Below are 15866 nucleotides of genomic sequence, written 5' to 3' on the forward strand. Positions count from 1 at the left end.
AGTGCTCTCTCGATTCTGGATACTTCACAGGAGGGGGTGACAGGGAAACACCAGACATCCCGCCTCAGATTCCAAATGTGAAGGAGTTTCCTGAACACCATAAACTACTTTGCTTCTATTTTCCTTTTTATGTGTGCATTCAAATTATGTATGATGAGAATCTATGTCTAAGGCAAAAAGAGCTCCTTCGGGAGGTATAAAATAAAGAGTCTAATGATAAAAGAGCCTTGGGACACAGTTAACTGGCAGCATTCCTCTGTTCTTTAGCTTTTACAATTGTTGACATTCTGGATTTGCGGGGTCATAGTGAAAACACGGGCTTATCACGAGCCAGTCCTGATTACAAGTATTTTACAATTACTGACTTATTTGCGTAGGACTAGGCTATGAAACAAGGATTGTGGATTATCTCCAATTCACAGAGGAGGAAAGCGAAACTCAGAGAGGTTAATAACATGCCCAAAGTCACACAGCTCTCAGGCTGTAGCCTGACTGGGCAATGGGAAACTTAAGAGAACATCTAGTTGTTTAAGCCTCCCTAGAGGCATCTGGAAATGCAGATAATCCTCTCAGAGGGCTGTTAACGAGGATTCCATGAGCTGGTGCCCGGCCTAAGCGTTCATTAAACGGTCCCTGGTGTGATTATTATCTTTAGTGTTAATAATATCAAGTATCCGTCCAGATTTGACCCTCTGCGAATCTTACACCTATATGCATCCCTCAGGGATTCCAGCCCAGGAATCTCTCCGAGGCGCCTGCTCTGGGTTAGCCAAGCGTGGTACCGTAGTAACGGGGCGCCCGCAGCCAAGGGCCCCTGCCTTGCTCAACACTCTGAGTCACACCCTTCTTCCAGCCTCCTTGGAGGCCTGGGCCGTGTCACCCCATTGCTCTCGCTGATTGCTCTCACATTCATCACCCCGGACATGCCCGGCTGCACGTCAGTCTCTCAGTCTGGCTCTATGACTTGGTTCAGCTGAGTCAGCCAGAGGGAGGTTCACAGGGGAGGAAGAAAGTTCATCAGCAGACAACAAGATTCTGGGATTTCAAGGCTTAATTAACCACTGAGGGATGCTCATCAGAAACTGGCTATCCTCATCCTTAGGCTAGATTCTTCCTTTAAAAAATTGTTCAGGGACTTCCCTGGTGGTCCAGTGGTTAAGGATCAGCCTTGCAATGCAGGGGACATGGGTTCAATCCTTTTTTGGGGAACTAGGATCCCACATGCCCTGGAGCAACTAAGCCCATGCGCCACAACTAAGAATTGATGCAGGCAAATAATATTTTTTTTAATGTTTTTTAAAACAGTGTTCAGGTGCATGATCAAAATGTAAAGAAGGATTTCCCTGGTGGCCCAGTGGCTAAGACTCCATGCTCCCAATGCAGGGGACCTGGCATTCAATCCCTGGTCAGGGAACTAGAATCCCACATGTCACAACTAACAGTTCACATGCAGCAAATAAAGATCCTTCATGCGGCAACGAAGACTGAAGGTCCTTGCATGTGCAACTAAGGCCTGGTGCAGCCATGTATATATATATACGATATTGCAGGAGGATTCTTTACCATCTGAGCCACCAGGGAAACCCCCACTATATAGATATAGATGTGTATATGTATATATGTGTGTATATATATGCATGTGTGTATATATGGGGTATATATGAGTTTATATGTATGTATGTGTGTATATGTGAATATGTGTTATATACATGTATATGTATATATTCTGTATACGTGTCTGTGAGTATATGTGTGGTATATATGTGTATATGTCTATATGTATATGTGTGTATACATGTATATGTATATACGTGTGTATATGTGTGTAATGCATGTGTGTGTGTTTGTGTGTATATCTATATATGTGTGTACATATATATCTCTCAAGAATACATTAGTATATGGAGAAAAAAAATTAAGTCATTCTCCCCCTCATCACGCCTAACCCCAGTCCCCAAGGCCCCATTAGCATTTTCTGTGCTCTTTCGGAGAGGCAGCTGCCCAAGTCTATCAGCTGTGGTTGCAACCACACGTGAGTGAGCACCTCCATGCTTTGAAATGTATTTCCTAATCTGCTTCTCTTCTGTTCAGAACTGTTGGCCTCGGTCTTTTGAATGGCTACATAGTATTCCATGATGTTATCCCGTCATCATTTCAACTCTCTCTTTTTAAACTAATTTTCACTGGAGCATAGTAGCTTCACAGTGTTGTTAGTTTCTGCTGTACAGCGAAGTGAGCCAACCATACGCATACGTAGATCCCCTCTTTTCGGATTTCCTTCCCGTTTCGGTCACCACAGAGCGTTGAGTCGAGTTCCCTGAGCTGTACAGTAGATTCTCATTAGTTATCTGTTTTATACATAGTAGTGCATATATGTCAATCCAATCTCCCAATTCCTCCCATCCCCTACTTTCCCCCTTGGTCTCTATTTCTGCTTTGCAAATAAGTTCATCTGTATCATTTTTCTAGTCAACTGTCTCTTATTGACAAAGATTTTAAACATTTGCATCTTTGGGGCCATAATGACTGCTCTTCTCAAATATCTTTTTCTGGAGGTTTTTAAGGGGGTTGGTGCTCACTGCTGCCAACATGTGGACCCAAGAGACAGGCAAGAAGCAGAGACAGACAGATGCACAAATGGACAACATCATCTACTGCCTGCAACCTCCTCCCTCGGGACTCAGCTTCCCCAGCTGCACAGGGGAGGACCCCCCACTCCCCTCTGGCTTTGAATTCTCTGGGTATCCCTGGTCCGACCCCAAAGGCCAGAGGCAGGAGCGTTCTGGAGCTCTGGGAAGTAGAGGCCAGCAAGGCCAGGGCAGCTGGCAACCAGGTTCAGCCAGAGCCCAGGACCGACCAGGGCTGAGTCAGAGAGCAGCTTTTTCTCCCTGCCTGTGGCAGGCCCAATGCCCTGCCTGGCACCCCAGCGGCTTGGCTGGGGCCCAGCTCCCTAGCCAGATGGTAAGGGCCCCAGGCTCAAGAACTAAAATCCTAAAACAGCCTCCAGGAACTTCTGGGCACCTAGCCCTCTGGTGTGGGGTCTGAGGGATGCCCTCCTTCCCACCCAAGTATCTGGGAAGGGGTGGTTTTCCCACTCCCCATTTAGGGGTAGAAATAGCCAGAGCTGGACAAGAGCAGAAATGCTCAGGGCTGTGGCCCAAACGAGCTGCCCAGGTGGGAGGAGGCAGTGGGAAGCCAGAGCCAGGGAGGTGAGGTCCAGGGCCACCTGCCAAGCATGGACCAGGTGCCCAGGGACTCGGAGTGTGGCCCCAGCACTGAAGAGGGCCTGATGCAGCCCAGCCCCCACTACCTGACCCTCAGACAGCTTTCCCTGCTCTCCCCAGGGTACCCCCCAACTCCTGGGAGCCCTGCCTTGCCCCAAGCCTCTCACCACGCCTGGCTCCCACACCAAACCCCCTGGTAGATGCCACCCGTGCCCAAGGAGCTGCTGGGAAACACCGACCGGCTCATGACCCTTCCACTGGACTTTGAGTCCATTTCCAGAGTTTCACCATGACCTCTGAGGCCCTGCAGAACAGCCCCAGCTCGACACCCGCTCCCCCACCCACCTCCTTAGCCACCCACCTCCTTAGCCGCACACCTGCTCCAGCTTCCTCAGTCTCTCTCTCACCCTCAGCACCTTTGAGTTTGCTGTTCCCCTAAAGAATCTGCCTGCCATGCAGGAGACGCTGGTTCGATTCCTGGGTTGGGAAGATCCGCTGGAGAAGGGATAGGCTACCCACTCCAGTATCCTTGGGCTTCCCTTATGACTCAGCTGGTTCCCAACCCAGATTGATCCCTGAGTTGGGAAGATCCCCCGGAGAAGGGAAAGGCTACCCACTCCAGTATTCTGGCCTGGAGAATTCCATGGACTGTATAGTCCCTGGGGTCGCAAAGAGTTGGACGTGACTGAGCGACTTTCACTCTCACTTTTCAGCCTGGAACAACCCTGTCCGCCCAACACATGTGCACACCCTCTGCCTCCCCTGTCCAGCTCCTTCTCACCCTACTGATATCCCTAATGACCTCTTTCTCAGAAAAGATCTTCCCTTTCTAAAGGAGACTCCAGTCTTTCTGCGAGCCTTCTCTTTGCAGTGGCGTCTCTCATCTCAGAGCACAGGCTCTAGACACACAGGCTTCAGTATTTGTGATGCACGGGCTTAGTTGCCCCATAGCCTGTGGAATCTTCCCAGACCAAGGACTGAACCCGTGTCCCCTGCATTAGCAGGTGGAGTCTTAACCACTGGACCGCCAGGAAGTCCTCCCCTCGTAGTCTTCCTGCACTGCATCTGTCCTTGTTTGCTCCATCTGCTCCCCACTAGAACAGAAGTTCCCAAGGCCAGGGACGCCGTGGGGTTGTCCAGGGCAGTGATAGCGTATGCTGACAACTTGCCCACGCCAGCTCTGTCCTTCATATGTGTTCATCAGTGTGAACACATATGATGTGTTCAAGCCCCTCTACAGCCATAAAATATGATCCTATTATTACCATCCCCTTTTTATGAAGAAACCGAACACCGAGAAGCTAAGTCACTTGCTTCAGGCCACGCAGCCAGGAAGTGGTTTTGAACAAATGAACTCCTGTTTCAGAGATGTGGAAAGTGAGGCTCAGAGGGGTGTGAGCGTCGGCAGGGTGACTGAGGGTAAACACAAGGCCTCCCTCTGGGAGCCGCTGCTTCTCCCCCACCACCACCACCACACTGCCATCCCCATTGCCTTGTTGCTGCCTGGTGGGAGGGCAAGGCTGGAGCCCAGAGCCCGGTTAGTGAGCGCAGAGAGGCCCAGCACCAAGCCCCGAGGTTGCCTCATAATTAAAGACCCACGCATCAAAGACAGCACCAAGGTACCATTAAATATTCATTAAGCAAGGAAAAAATAAATCCAGAAGGTAAAACGGGTTGGTGCACTGTGGGGAGAGGAACACAAGAACACGTCCCCACAAGACAAGTAACTGGCTCTTAAAACCGCCTCAGGGTTTCCAGACACCAGTAAAACTCTCAGCGCCCTTTGACCCAAGCACTCTCGGCATCTGGGAACATGCCCCCAGGAAGGAGCCCAGGAGGAAACAAAATCAGGAACGTGTCTGACGTTGCTCCTAACCAAATCCCAGAGACGCGCAGATGTCCACCAAGAGAACCCAGCCGTGCTTGTGGACAGAATCCCCTCGCCTGGGCTGCTCAGTCCGGGACTCTCTCACCTGCCTCACCTTTAACCTTTACACAGGCTGTTCCCGCCACCTGGAAAGCCCGTTCCACCTCTGCTCACCTGGCTATCGCCTAACCATTTCTTTAAAAGAAAAATTCCATTTTTTATTTTATTTTGGGTTGCGCTGGGTCTTCTATGCAGCACTCTGGCTTTTTTTAGTTGCGATGAGCAGGGTCTAGTCTTCGTTATGGTGCACAGGCTTCTCACTGCGGTGGCTTCTCTTGTGGTGGAATACGGGCTCTAGGCAGGTGGGCTTCTTGGGCAGCTCTTGGGCCCTAGAGCTTCGGCTCAGTAGTTGTGGTACATGTGCTTTAGCTGGTTTGTGGCACGTGGGATATTTCACACCGGGGATTGAACCCATGTCTCCTGCATTAGCAGGTGGATTCTTATCCACAGTACCACCAAGGAAGTCCGCCTAATCATTTCTTGGCTGCAGCTAGAAGTCCTTCTCTCCCTTCCTCTCCCCCATGGGAAGGACAGGTAATGGGCAGGGTCCTTCTGTGACACCCCAAACGACCCGACTGGTGCTGCTCCCTAGAAGCTTCACCACACTGATAGTAAGCACTCACCTGGAGTGCTTACTGGTGCCCTCTCCAAGACTGTAAGCGCACGGAGGTGGGAACCAGAGCTGCCCTGGTGCTGCCCAGACCAAGAGACCTGTGCTGGGAGTCATGTCTGGTAGTGGTGCTCGCAGGGCTCATGCCCAGCATATTCACTGCTGTGTCCCGGAGCCCCACACGATGCCCGGTGCGGAGATGACTCTCAACAAACAGTGGCTGGATGCACAGTACTGGGGTGATGCTGAGGGTTCACTGGGGCAAGTGGAACCCCTGAAAGTCCAGACCTGCTTTCATAAGTACACAGAGACACACATGCACTGCGATGCTCAGCGAGATAAGCATCAGCTTCATCTTGGGTGAAGTCACTGAGATTAAAAACCCCTCTCAGTAGCAGTGATGGCTGAACAACTTGGTGAACAGATTGAAAACCACTGACTTGTTCATTTTTAAAGGGTGAATTTTATGATGTGTGAATTATATGTCAAAAAAAGCTTCATCTGTCGACTTCTCTGCTGGTCCAATGGTTAAGATTCCAAGCTTCTACTGCAGAGGGGCTTGAGTTCAGTCCCTAGGACAGCTTAGTACGTGCCCTTGCCAAGGTGATGGAAGCAGCCAGAAAGTGACTCTGTCCGTTGGGAGGCCATGAAGCCCCTAAAGTCTCTGCTCAGAGGCAATCCCCCCATGTGGCCCACACTATTTGTTGTCCACTCCAAATCCTTTCTCTCTTAATAATAGAATCATGGCCTTTTTAGTTAGACACAAGACAGTGTGGAATGAAATCAATGTTTCCCATGTGACTAAGCTCTGGCCAATGAGATTTCAGCATAAATAATACATGGCAGCTTCCAGAAAAACTTTTCTTTTTTAAATTTATTTACTTTTGGCCATGCAGGGTCTTCATCACTGTACGGGCCCTCCTCTAGCTGCGGGGCATGGTGCATGGGCTTCTCTTACTTCAGAGCACAGACTTTACGCACGTGGGCTTCAGTAGTTGTAGCACATGGGCTCAACCGTCATGGCTTAGTTGCTCCATGGCATGTGGGCTCTTCCTGGATCGGGGATCGAACCCACGTCTCCTGCACTGGCAGGCAGATTCTTTACCAGTGAGCCACCAGAGGAGCCCCAGAAGAATTTCTTAAAAGGCAGCTGCGGCAGCTACACATTGGCACTTGACGTGGGTGCCTGCCACCTACCTCTTCAAGGATTCGATCCTCTGCTGCTGCAGCTGCTGGCCTTTAACATCCCCTGAAAGGAGTTTAGGGTGGAGAGCAGAAATGAGACACTCTGTGTTTGGGGGGAAATACTGGCAGGACAGGTCTCCAGAGGGTTAAGATATTTTCAGGAGCTGATTTTATGAGCCCAATTCTCCTATCTCCTCATATCTAGAAAAGCACTAAAATCCTTCATGATGATGACTGTTTATCGTGACTAGTGGGAAAGCTTCATCAGACTAACGGAAACCTTCTAGAAAAAATATGTGTTTGATTGCATGTACTCTTCCTTCATCAGAATCACATATATACTGTCCTTCCCTCCTACCTCTTTGGAGCAGTTTCTCAGAGTTATCTGAGGTACCATCTCCTGGGCCGCAGTCCTCATTTTGCCCCAAATAAAACTTAACTCACAACTCTCACATTTTGCCATTTTTTTTAAAGTTGACAGCTAGTAGGGGACTTTTATCTCCTGTTCCCCATTTCCTCCATCCTGCTGGCTGGATTTTAACTGTGATAGCTGGAACTCAAGCAGCCACCTTGGATTGTGAGGTAGAAGTCCCTTGTTTAACATGGCAGAGCAACAAGATAGAATGCGCACAGGTTGGGAATAATCATGGAGCTGCCCTACTAGCCCTATGTTATCCACCTTCCCTCTGCATGTCTGCGAGCTAAGCCTCTATATTAAGTCACTGGTATTTACATCACTCTCAAGAAAGTCTAGTTCCAATTCAGAACCACAGTAGTCAAACATGCTTCCCTGGTGGCTCAGACGGTAAAGAATCTGCCTGCGATGCCGGAGACCTGTGTTCAATCCCTGGGTTAGGAAGACCCCCTGGAGGAAGGCAGGGCAACTCATTCCAGTATTCTTGCCTGGAGAATCCCAGGGACAGAGGAGGTTGGTGGGCTAAGTCCATGACATTGCAGAGTCAGACACAACTGAACGACTAAGCACAGCACAGCACACAGTCAGGTTTATGCTGAAACAGTGGGGACCAGTATCCAAGACGCTGAAGAAAAGACAGCTTTCTCTCTCCCTCCCTGCACTTCTTTACTTCTTCCCAAAGCACATGTTAAGCAGGTTACCTTATCTGTGTTAAATTAAAAAAAAAAATCCCAAGCTCAAACGGGAAGAGTTGGTGCTAATATTAATAACATAGCAGGGGATTCCATGGCAGTCCAGTAGTTCAGGCTCATTTGCTTCCTCTGCAAGGGGCAGGGGTTCAGTCCCTGGTCAGGGAACTAGGATCCTGCATGTCAGGCAGTGCATCCTACATAAGCAGAAAAAAATAACGTAGCAGAAAATATGCATGTTTGTGAACACCAAAAAAGCTGTGCACTTACACAGATATTACTCAAACTTGTCTAGAAGTTATAGACACACATGTACATACACACAGGAGAAGGCAATGGCACCCCACTCCAGGACTCTTGCCTGGAGAATCCCATGGATGGAGGAGCCTGGTGGGCTGCAGTCCATGGGGTTGGGAAGAGTCGGACGCAACTGAGCGACTTCACTTTCACTTTTCACTTTCATGCATTGGAGAAGGAAATGGCAATCCACTCCAGTGTTCTTGCCTGGAGAATCCCAGGGATGGGAGAGCCTGGTGAGCTGCCGTCTATGGGGTCACAGAGTCGGACACGACTGAAGCGACTTAGCAGCAGCAGCAGTACACACACACACACACACACACATAAATGTTCTCTGTCACTCCTTGATGTCTGTGCAGCTAAACCCCAACCAAGATCAGCAGGGTGTGTTCCCCTGGGGCCAGTAGCCTCCAGGGCTCCTAACCATGGTGCCTGCACGGCTGCAGCCCAAGCCTGCTCTAGGCTAGAGATGCTGGGACCCCCTCCAACCCTCTCTTGATATCAGAAGCTCAGGTTTGATTCTCTAAGAGATGACAAAGATTACCCCGAGATATCACCCCAGCTCCTTCAAGTGAGCCTTCGAGTGCCGGGCAACCTAAGGAGAATACTGGGGGCCTTGCCCTAACAGCATCACTAGCCCCATTATACTGATGAGGAAACTGAGGCCCAGGGAGCCACAGAAAGTAATCACCAAGGACAGGCCTGGGATTTGGCCTCTCTGCTACCTCCCAGCTCTTTTCCTACCAACATGCAGGCTGCAAGGTGCAGAGCAGGGGTTCTTTTTCTTTTTACAATCATTTATTGAGCACTTACTGTGTACTAAGCACTGTACCAAATGCTTTACGTAAACTGTCTCATGTGTTCCCCACAATGACCCTATGAGGTCAGTTGGATTATTTCCACTCTAAAGATAAGGGAAGTAGGGTCGGGACTTCCTTGGTGGTCCTGCAGTTAAGAATCCGCCTGCCAATGCAGGGCACACAGGTTCGATCCCTGGTCCGGGAAGATTCCGCATGCTGCCACAACTACTGAGCCTGTGCTCTAGAGCCTGGAAGCCGCACTTACTGAAGCCTGCACGCCCTAGAGCCCGTGCTCCGCAACAAGAGAAGCCACCACAGTGAGAAACCCGAGAACCACAAGTAGAAAGCAGCCCCGGCTTGCCGCAACTAGAGAAAAGCCTGCGAGTAGCAACAAAGACCCGGCATGGCCAAGAATAAACGAACTTTAAAAAAAGATGAGAGAAATGGGGCTCAAGGAGAACTAAATAGCCTCCCCAAGGTCCCCAGCTTCTCGGTAGCAGGCTAGGATGCACAGGTGGTCTGAGCCCGAAGTCTAGTGACCCACTCTGCTATGAGGCTTCCCGGGTCAGGGAGGGGGCTCATCTGGAATTCTGGTAGGACCATAGGGGTTCCTTGAAACTTTTAAAGAGCATGTAGGTGTCCATGTGTGTACACACATGTTCAGATGTGTGTTTTGTAAGGAAAGAGGCATTGCTTTTAGCAATACTTCAAAGGAATTTTTGGCCCAGAAAAGGCTCAGAATTGCTGGTATTGAGCAATATTCTTGACTATCTAGATTTTACTTACTGATATGCCAGTCCTCCACAGGTACCCAGGGATGGCTGAACTTGCCTCTTTACTTGTACAATTAAAAGGAATAATTAGGGTAAACAGGCTTCCCTTGTAGGTCAGTTGGTAAAAGAATCTGCCTGCAAGGCAGGAGACCCAGGTTTAATTCCTGGGTTGGGAAGATACCCTGGAGAAGGAAATGGCAACCCACTGTAGTATTCTTGCCTGGAGAATCCCATGGACAGGGGGGGCCTGGCAGTCTACAGTCTATGGGGTCACAAGAGTCGGACACAATTTAGCACCTAAACCACCACCACGTCAGGTAAATGTTGGAGGTCTTGTTGACTGATTTTAACATTGGCCCTTTGACCACCAACAGCCCAGGAGGGTCACATCCATTTAGGTGGGCTTGAGTAGTTGTGGCATGGGGGCTTAGTCACCCTGTGGCATGTGGGATCCTCCTGGACCAGGAATCAAACCCGTGTCCCCTGCATTGGCAGGTGGATTTGCACACCATGAGATGGTTGATCTCAAGCACTCCTGCACCTGGAGCAGCTCACAAGACACCCCCAGCCCCACGGCCAGCAGCCAGGGCCACTGAGACCGAAGGCCCACCTCCACCCACACCCAACTCCCATCATGCTGTCCAAAGGGGTCACCTCGGGCCTAGAAGAGCCCTCCCCTGCCGTAAAGGCCCAGCCAGTGGCAACAGGATCCTGGAGGGGACGCTTCCTCTCAGAGGCCTCACTGGACCTCAGCCTGTCCAGATATGAGGTCAGGAGTGGAGGAACAGAAGCAGCTGAGTGGCATCGATGGAGACTGGGCTTGCCCTGATGGTGAGGAGCTGCCAGGGTGGCCTGAGGTCTGCTGGGAAGAGGAATAGGGTGCCGGCCCGCGGGGGGCCCACTTGGCCAGAAGACTCCAGGCTCCGAGAGCCCAGCTGCCAGCTCCGACGCTCACTTCTCTCTCGGGCTCCCGGAGCCTCCAGACCACTCACCAGGGTGCACACAGTGACCGTGGGGGGACGTCTACATACACCTCTGTGACCTCATCTGTACGACAAGAGAATTGAGAGATGGTGTCCAGAAAGAAAGGGCCTTCCTACCATCCAAGCCAGGACAGCACTGCGACCTAGGGCTTGGCGGGGACAGGTCACAAGGGCATGGGAAGCTGGAGGGGTGGTCAGCCCTCTGTCCTGCCCCAGCCCAGGACTCCTGAGCGGTGACAGATTGTGGAAGAGAACTGAGAAGACAAAGGTCAGTGGGTGGGCAGGCTGAGCAGCTGGGACCCCTGCAGGGAGGCTGGCCCCCTCCCGAGGGCCCTCCTCTCCCCAAAGCACCCACCCCTTAGACCTCCAGCCAAGTGGCCCCCTGGACTCACCCTTCCAACACCCACAGGTCCCCTGTCCCAGCCCCCACCTCCTGGACACTCAGTCATCAATCCTGCCCCACACTGACCTCTCCTCGGCCTCCCGCCTGCCCCTGTCCATTTCCACCTGCACAGAGGAGTCCAGGTATGAATCTGACCTGTCACTGCCCTACAGACATCCTTCTTTGGTCTGAAGGGCCCGCAGGGTGAAATGTAAGGAGCTTACAGCACTTCAAAGGCCCCGCTGCTCTCCTAGCATCACCTCACTCAGGTGCTCCACCACCTTCGGGCTATTCCGCCCTCTGTAACTGTGGCCACATTGTTCCCGCCACCAGGCACGCCAGCCCCACTGCCTCAAGGACTGTGTCCTCCAAGATGCCTTTCCTTGATCTTTCCTAAGATCTCTTAGCCTGCCTTAGCCAGCTCTGAGCTGCCCTGAGGCTCCCCAGATGGCCTGGAAGGGCAGGGAGAACCCCTTAGAGCCTGGTGCTGAAGGGGCCTAGGGCGGGTCTATAAAGCTCGCCGAGGCCAACTGACCGGCTCAAATCCAAACTCCTCTTACGTGGCTGGAGGAGCCAGGTCCACTTGTTTAACCTCTCTGTGGTATAACAGTTCTCACCGCCCAGGATCGTGTGAGGATTTTTAGCATATCTCAAGCATCTGCCCCCCCTTAGACTGTGAGCTCTTAAACACAGCTGGTGCCTAATAATCAGCCTGCTTCCAAGCACAGGGCTTCCCGAGGACAAGAGGCAGAGACCCAAGGGCAAGGCCTGCAGACAGAATGCTCGTAGGCCTCAAGCCCTGCCAGCCTCCCTGACTCCCGGCCCCTGACAACATACAACACGCTCACCGCAGGGCCAGCCTTACTAGCGTCTCCTCTCTTCCACAGCTCACCTAGACTCTGCCCGCGGGGACCCTGCACCACCCATCACCTCCCACCCCTGGGGCTGAACCAGCACTAGCTCTGCTGATGGAGCCCTTTTTGCCCATCAGATGGTCCCAAGGTGCCAGGGGCCCTTCTTGGGATGTGGGTGCTCCCAAAAGGGGTTCAGCAGAATCTGAGAGTGTGCCCAGGTGACGGGGGGCGGGGGGGTGCCTTGGGCCAGTTTCTACCCTGAGGTCTGCAGTCAAAATGAGATCGGCCATCATCCAGATATCAAATGCAAAAGGTCACGGGCCCTAGCCAAACTCGGAAAGTCCAGTGCCTTCCGGAGGAGCTCCCTCGGCAGGACCACTGGCCCTTTCTCAGCTTGTAGATGGATGCTTCATGACACCTCCCTCAAGAAGCCTTCTCTGACTTGCCTAAGTTAAGTCAGAGTCCTTTATGAGTCCCCACGTCAGCCTCTGCCCACTACCCTCACAGCTGGACGGTCAGTGAGGCCTGGCCTTGGGCAAAGCAGCAATTCAAAACCAAGGAGACAGACATAAACCAGAAGTGTTTATTGCAGAAATTTGGCCAAGATTTCAGCTGAGTGATCACAGACTAGGCTGGGGCCCTCTGCGCACGACTGGGCCGGTAAAACAGGAAAGGGCTGGAGGAGGATATCTGGGCTCCAAGCCTTAGAGCTGTGAGAGGATGTTGGGAGCCAGGCTGCAGGTGAGGCCTGTGCCATCTGGCTCCACGTTCAGGGATTTGACGATGCCATCCTCTATCACCATGGAGAACCTGCCAGAAAGAAGGGCCGGGCCACGTCAAACAGCCTGGGCCTGGAGGCTGACAATGGAGACGGGCAGGGTAGCAGGCGAACCCCCCAAGGGGGACCCTCCCACTTTTACCTCTTCAGTCGGTGATTCCCAAAGAGAAACAGCAATGAATCATCAAGTAACAAATCTGTCTCCTGAAAGGAGAAGCAGAGGAAAGGTCAGGAACGCCCGGAACAGGCCAGGTCCCCTGGCCGCTCCCCACACTGGCCGTCTCCCTCCAAGTCCCTGCTTCCAGGATGGAGGCTGGGAGTGCACTCACCTTCCCAAAGGTCCCATTGGGGTCTGCCAGGAGCCGAACCTAAGGAGAAAGCAAAAGTCACAAAAAAATCTCCACCTTGGCCCGGATCCCCTGCAGGATCCACAGCTCACCTTGCCCTCTGCCTTGTGGGCGCGTGCCCACTCTTCAGTTACAAAGACATCATTAACGGTCAGACATGCCACCACCTGGATCCCCTTGGCCTTCAGAGCGTCAGCCTGCTCCACGAACCCTGGCAGGTGGGTCTGGGGAGGAGAACCAGAGAGTCAGCAGGTGGGTAACAGCCTCTGCTCCTCAGCCCACCCTTTGTCTCCAAGCCCTCCTCATTTCCGAACGCCGAACCCTTTGATCAGACAATGAGAACTGGGTAAGCCACAGTTCCTTTTTGCTTCCCTGGTGGCTCAACAGTAAAGAATCCGCCTGCCAATGCAGGAAACGCGGGTTCGATCCTTGCATCAGGAAGATCCCCTGGAGAAGGAAATGGCAACCCGCTCCAGTATTCTTGTCTGGAAAATCTCCTGGACAGAGAAGCCTGGCGCGCTACAGTCCATGGGGTTGCAGAGAGTTGGCACGACTTAGCGACTGAACAGCAACAACTAAGAAGCTCGGATCCAAGTTCAAGTGTTCCTCGCTTAAGACCGTGAACGTCCCGCGAGCAGGACCGCCTCATCTACCCGAGTCCCAAGTCCCTTCCACAGCCCCGTCACCCAGCAGGATCAATGAGAGGAGTTGCACCACCTTTTCTCCTACATCCCTACACTCACAGTCACAACTTATTTCTTAAAAACCTGATATGCTTCTTTAACTGTCATATCACCTATGTCCCATTGGTACAAGCTGTCGCGGGACTAAGTGGGACTCTGCAGGACTCGTGAACAATACAAACACACACACAAGATCCCAACTGCTGAGCCCAGAAGCGCAGGCCTCACCTTGGAACAACCAGGGGTAAAGGCCCCAGGGAGGCCAAACAGCACTCCCTTCTTGCCTTTGAACAGCTCTGCCAGGTTCACCTTGTTGCCGGGCTCCTTTTCAAATACCTCCACCGACGGAATGGCATCTCCAACCTAGAAGGAAGGACTCCAAGGAAAGGGCAGGGGCAGGGCCGCAAGGGCGGGGTGGGGGTGCCCACAGAGGGCTGAGGAGCCCTGCCTGGTCCCGTGGAGCCAGGGTTGACACCCAGTAGGGAAGTCCACCGCTGTCAGAGCTTCCAGAGGTCCCTTTCCTGCGACCAGCTGGTTACCCCACATCCTCCAAGTTTCAAGGTGGCCCTATTCCTCTTAAGGGCCAGTCAGTGACCACAGAAAAAAGGAGAGACAGCCTCTCTGGGTGTCACAAGAGGTTGAGTAAACAAGGCGAGTTACAGGAAAGAAGTGGGACAGAGGGGCAGGAGGGGGCCCTGACAACACGGAGGGAGAGGACACTGGGCACGGCTGAGTGTCCCACGCTCAAGACGAGAAAATGGGAGGGCAGCAGAAGGTGGGACGGCTGGGGGGCAGGGTGCAGGTCCCTACATCCAGTAGATATGAGTACAGAAGGACTCCCTTCAAGGGGGAGGGATCAGTGTTCCTGGCAGTGTGTGCGGGCTTCACGGGCCAGAAAAAATAGACAAAGGGAGCAAAGTCAGGGGTGAGGGTAGAGCCTGGAGAAACCCAGCAGTGGGTTGTAGAATGAAGTAGGAGGAGGGGATCTCAGAAGACTGTGAAGCAAGGGGGAGCCCCGAGGAGCTGGGGATGGTTCCTGAAGATAAGAGGGCTGAAAAACTCAGCAGAAGGGTGCAGTGGGAGAGACAAAATAGGGTTCTAAGAGACATCACCTGTTTCAAAGGATGGAGTGAGAGTAATACCCAATAACGTGACAAAAGCAGCGGAAGGGCGTGGAGAAGGGCACGCATAGGGGTTAAAAAGGGTAAAGGAGATGGTTCCATAGGTGGGGGAAGCCATGGCACGCCACCTGAAAATGGTGGAGACTCATCACAGGTGTCCCAGAGTGGGTATGGCAGGGAGACGAGGGGAAGGCCCAAAAACCTTGAAAACTGTTAGAGGAGATGGGGCACGAGACCCCTAAAACTGGCGACATCGTTGCAGCCACCGGGGTCTTGATGAAGCAAACAAGGGGAACGGACGGCGGGAGGAGGCTCTATGGCAGCGGGAAGGTAATAAAGACGGTGATTCTCCCCTAGACAAGCGGGACGAAGGGGCGTGCGGAAATAAGTGGAGTCGGGTAGGCAAAAGAAGTCAGGCCTGGCTGGGCCCGCGGTCACCTTGATCGGGGCCATGGCTACAGCAGCGCTTCTGAAACCTCGGACCCCGCCAAACGTCCACTCGAGGATTCCTTCCAGGCACCCTCGGGCTCCCGCCGCTGTCGTTGACGAACCCTCAACGATGGTCGCCCGGGACACCACCGAGCCCGGTCTGCAGCCCAGGACGCGTAACCACCCCAGACGCATGCCGAGTCATCAAGTCAGAACAGCCCCGCCCACGCCTCGAGGCTGAAGTAGAAGGCTGGGCGGAACCGGAGCGCTACGACGCAATCCTGCGAAAGACAGGGGAAAAAGTGGAACGAGGGACCGTAGATTACCTGGCCACCCGCGAGGCGCCGCCACCGCGCAGGCGTGGACGGC

General features: G+C 52.6%; 1 protein-coding gene across 1 annotated transcript; it reads right to left on the minus strand.

Annotated features, from left to right (window-relative positions):
- Positions 1 to 12708: 12708 nt before the first annotated feature.
- On the minus strand, positions 12709 to 15817 carry PRDX5 (peroxiredoxin 5). Its single transcript, XM_055580931.1, has 6 exons — positions 15507 to 15817; positions 14176 to 14310; positions 13357 to 13488; positions 13247 to 13285; positions 13060 to 13121; positions 12709 to 12949 (listed from the first exon to the last, which is right to left on the minus strand). The coding sequence occupies exons 1-6, from the start codon at positions 15690 to 15692 to the stop codon at positions 12844 to 12846; spliced, it is 660 nt and encodes a 219-aa protein (XP_055436906.1). The 5' UTR covers positions 15693 to 15817; the 3' UTR covers positions 12709 to 12843.
- Positions 15818 to 15866: the final 49 nt, after the last annotated feature.

Source organism: Bubalus kerabau, chromosome 5 (assembly GCF_029407905.1).
Source record: "Bubalus kerabau isolate K-KA32 ecotype Philippines breed swamp buffalo chromosome 5, PCC_UOA_SB_1v2, whole genome shotgun sequence".
NCBI classification, from domain to species: Eukaryota; Metazoa; Chordata; class Mammalia; order Artiodactyla; family Bovidae; genus Bubalus; species Bubalus kerabau.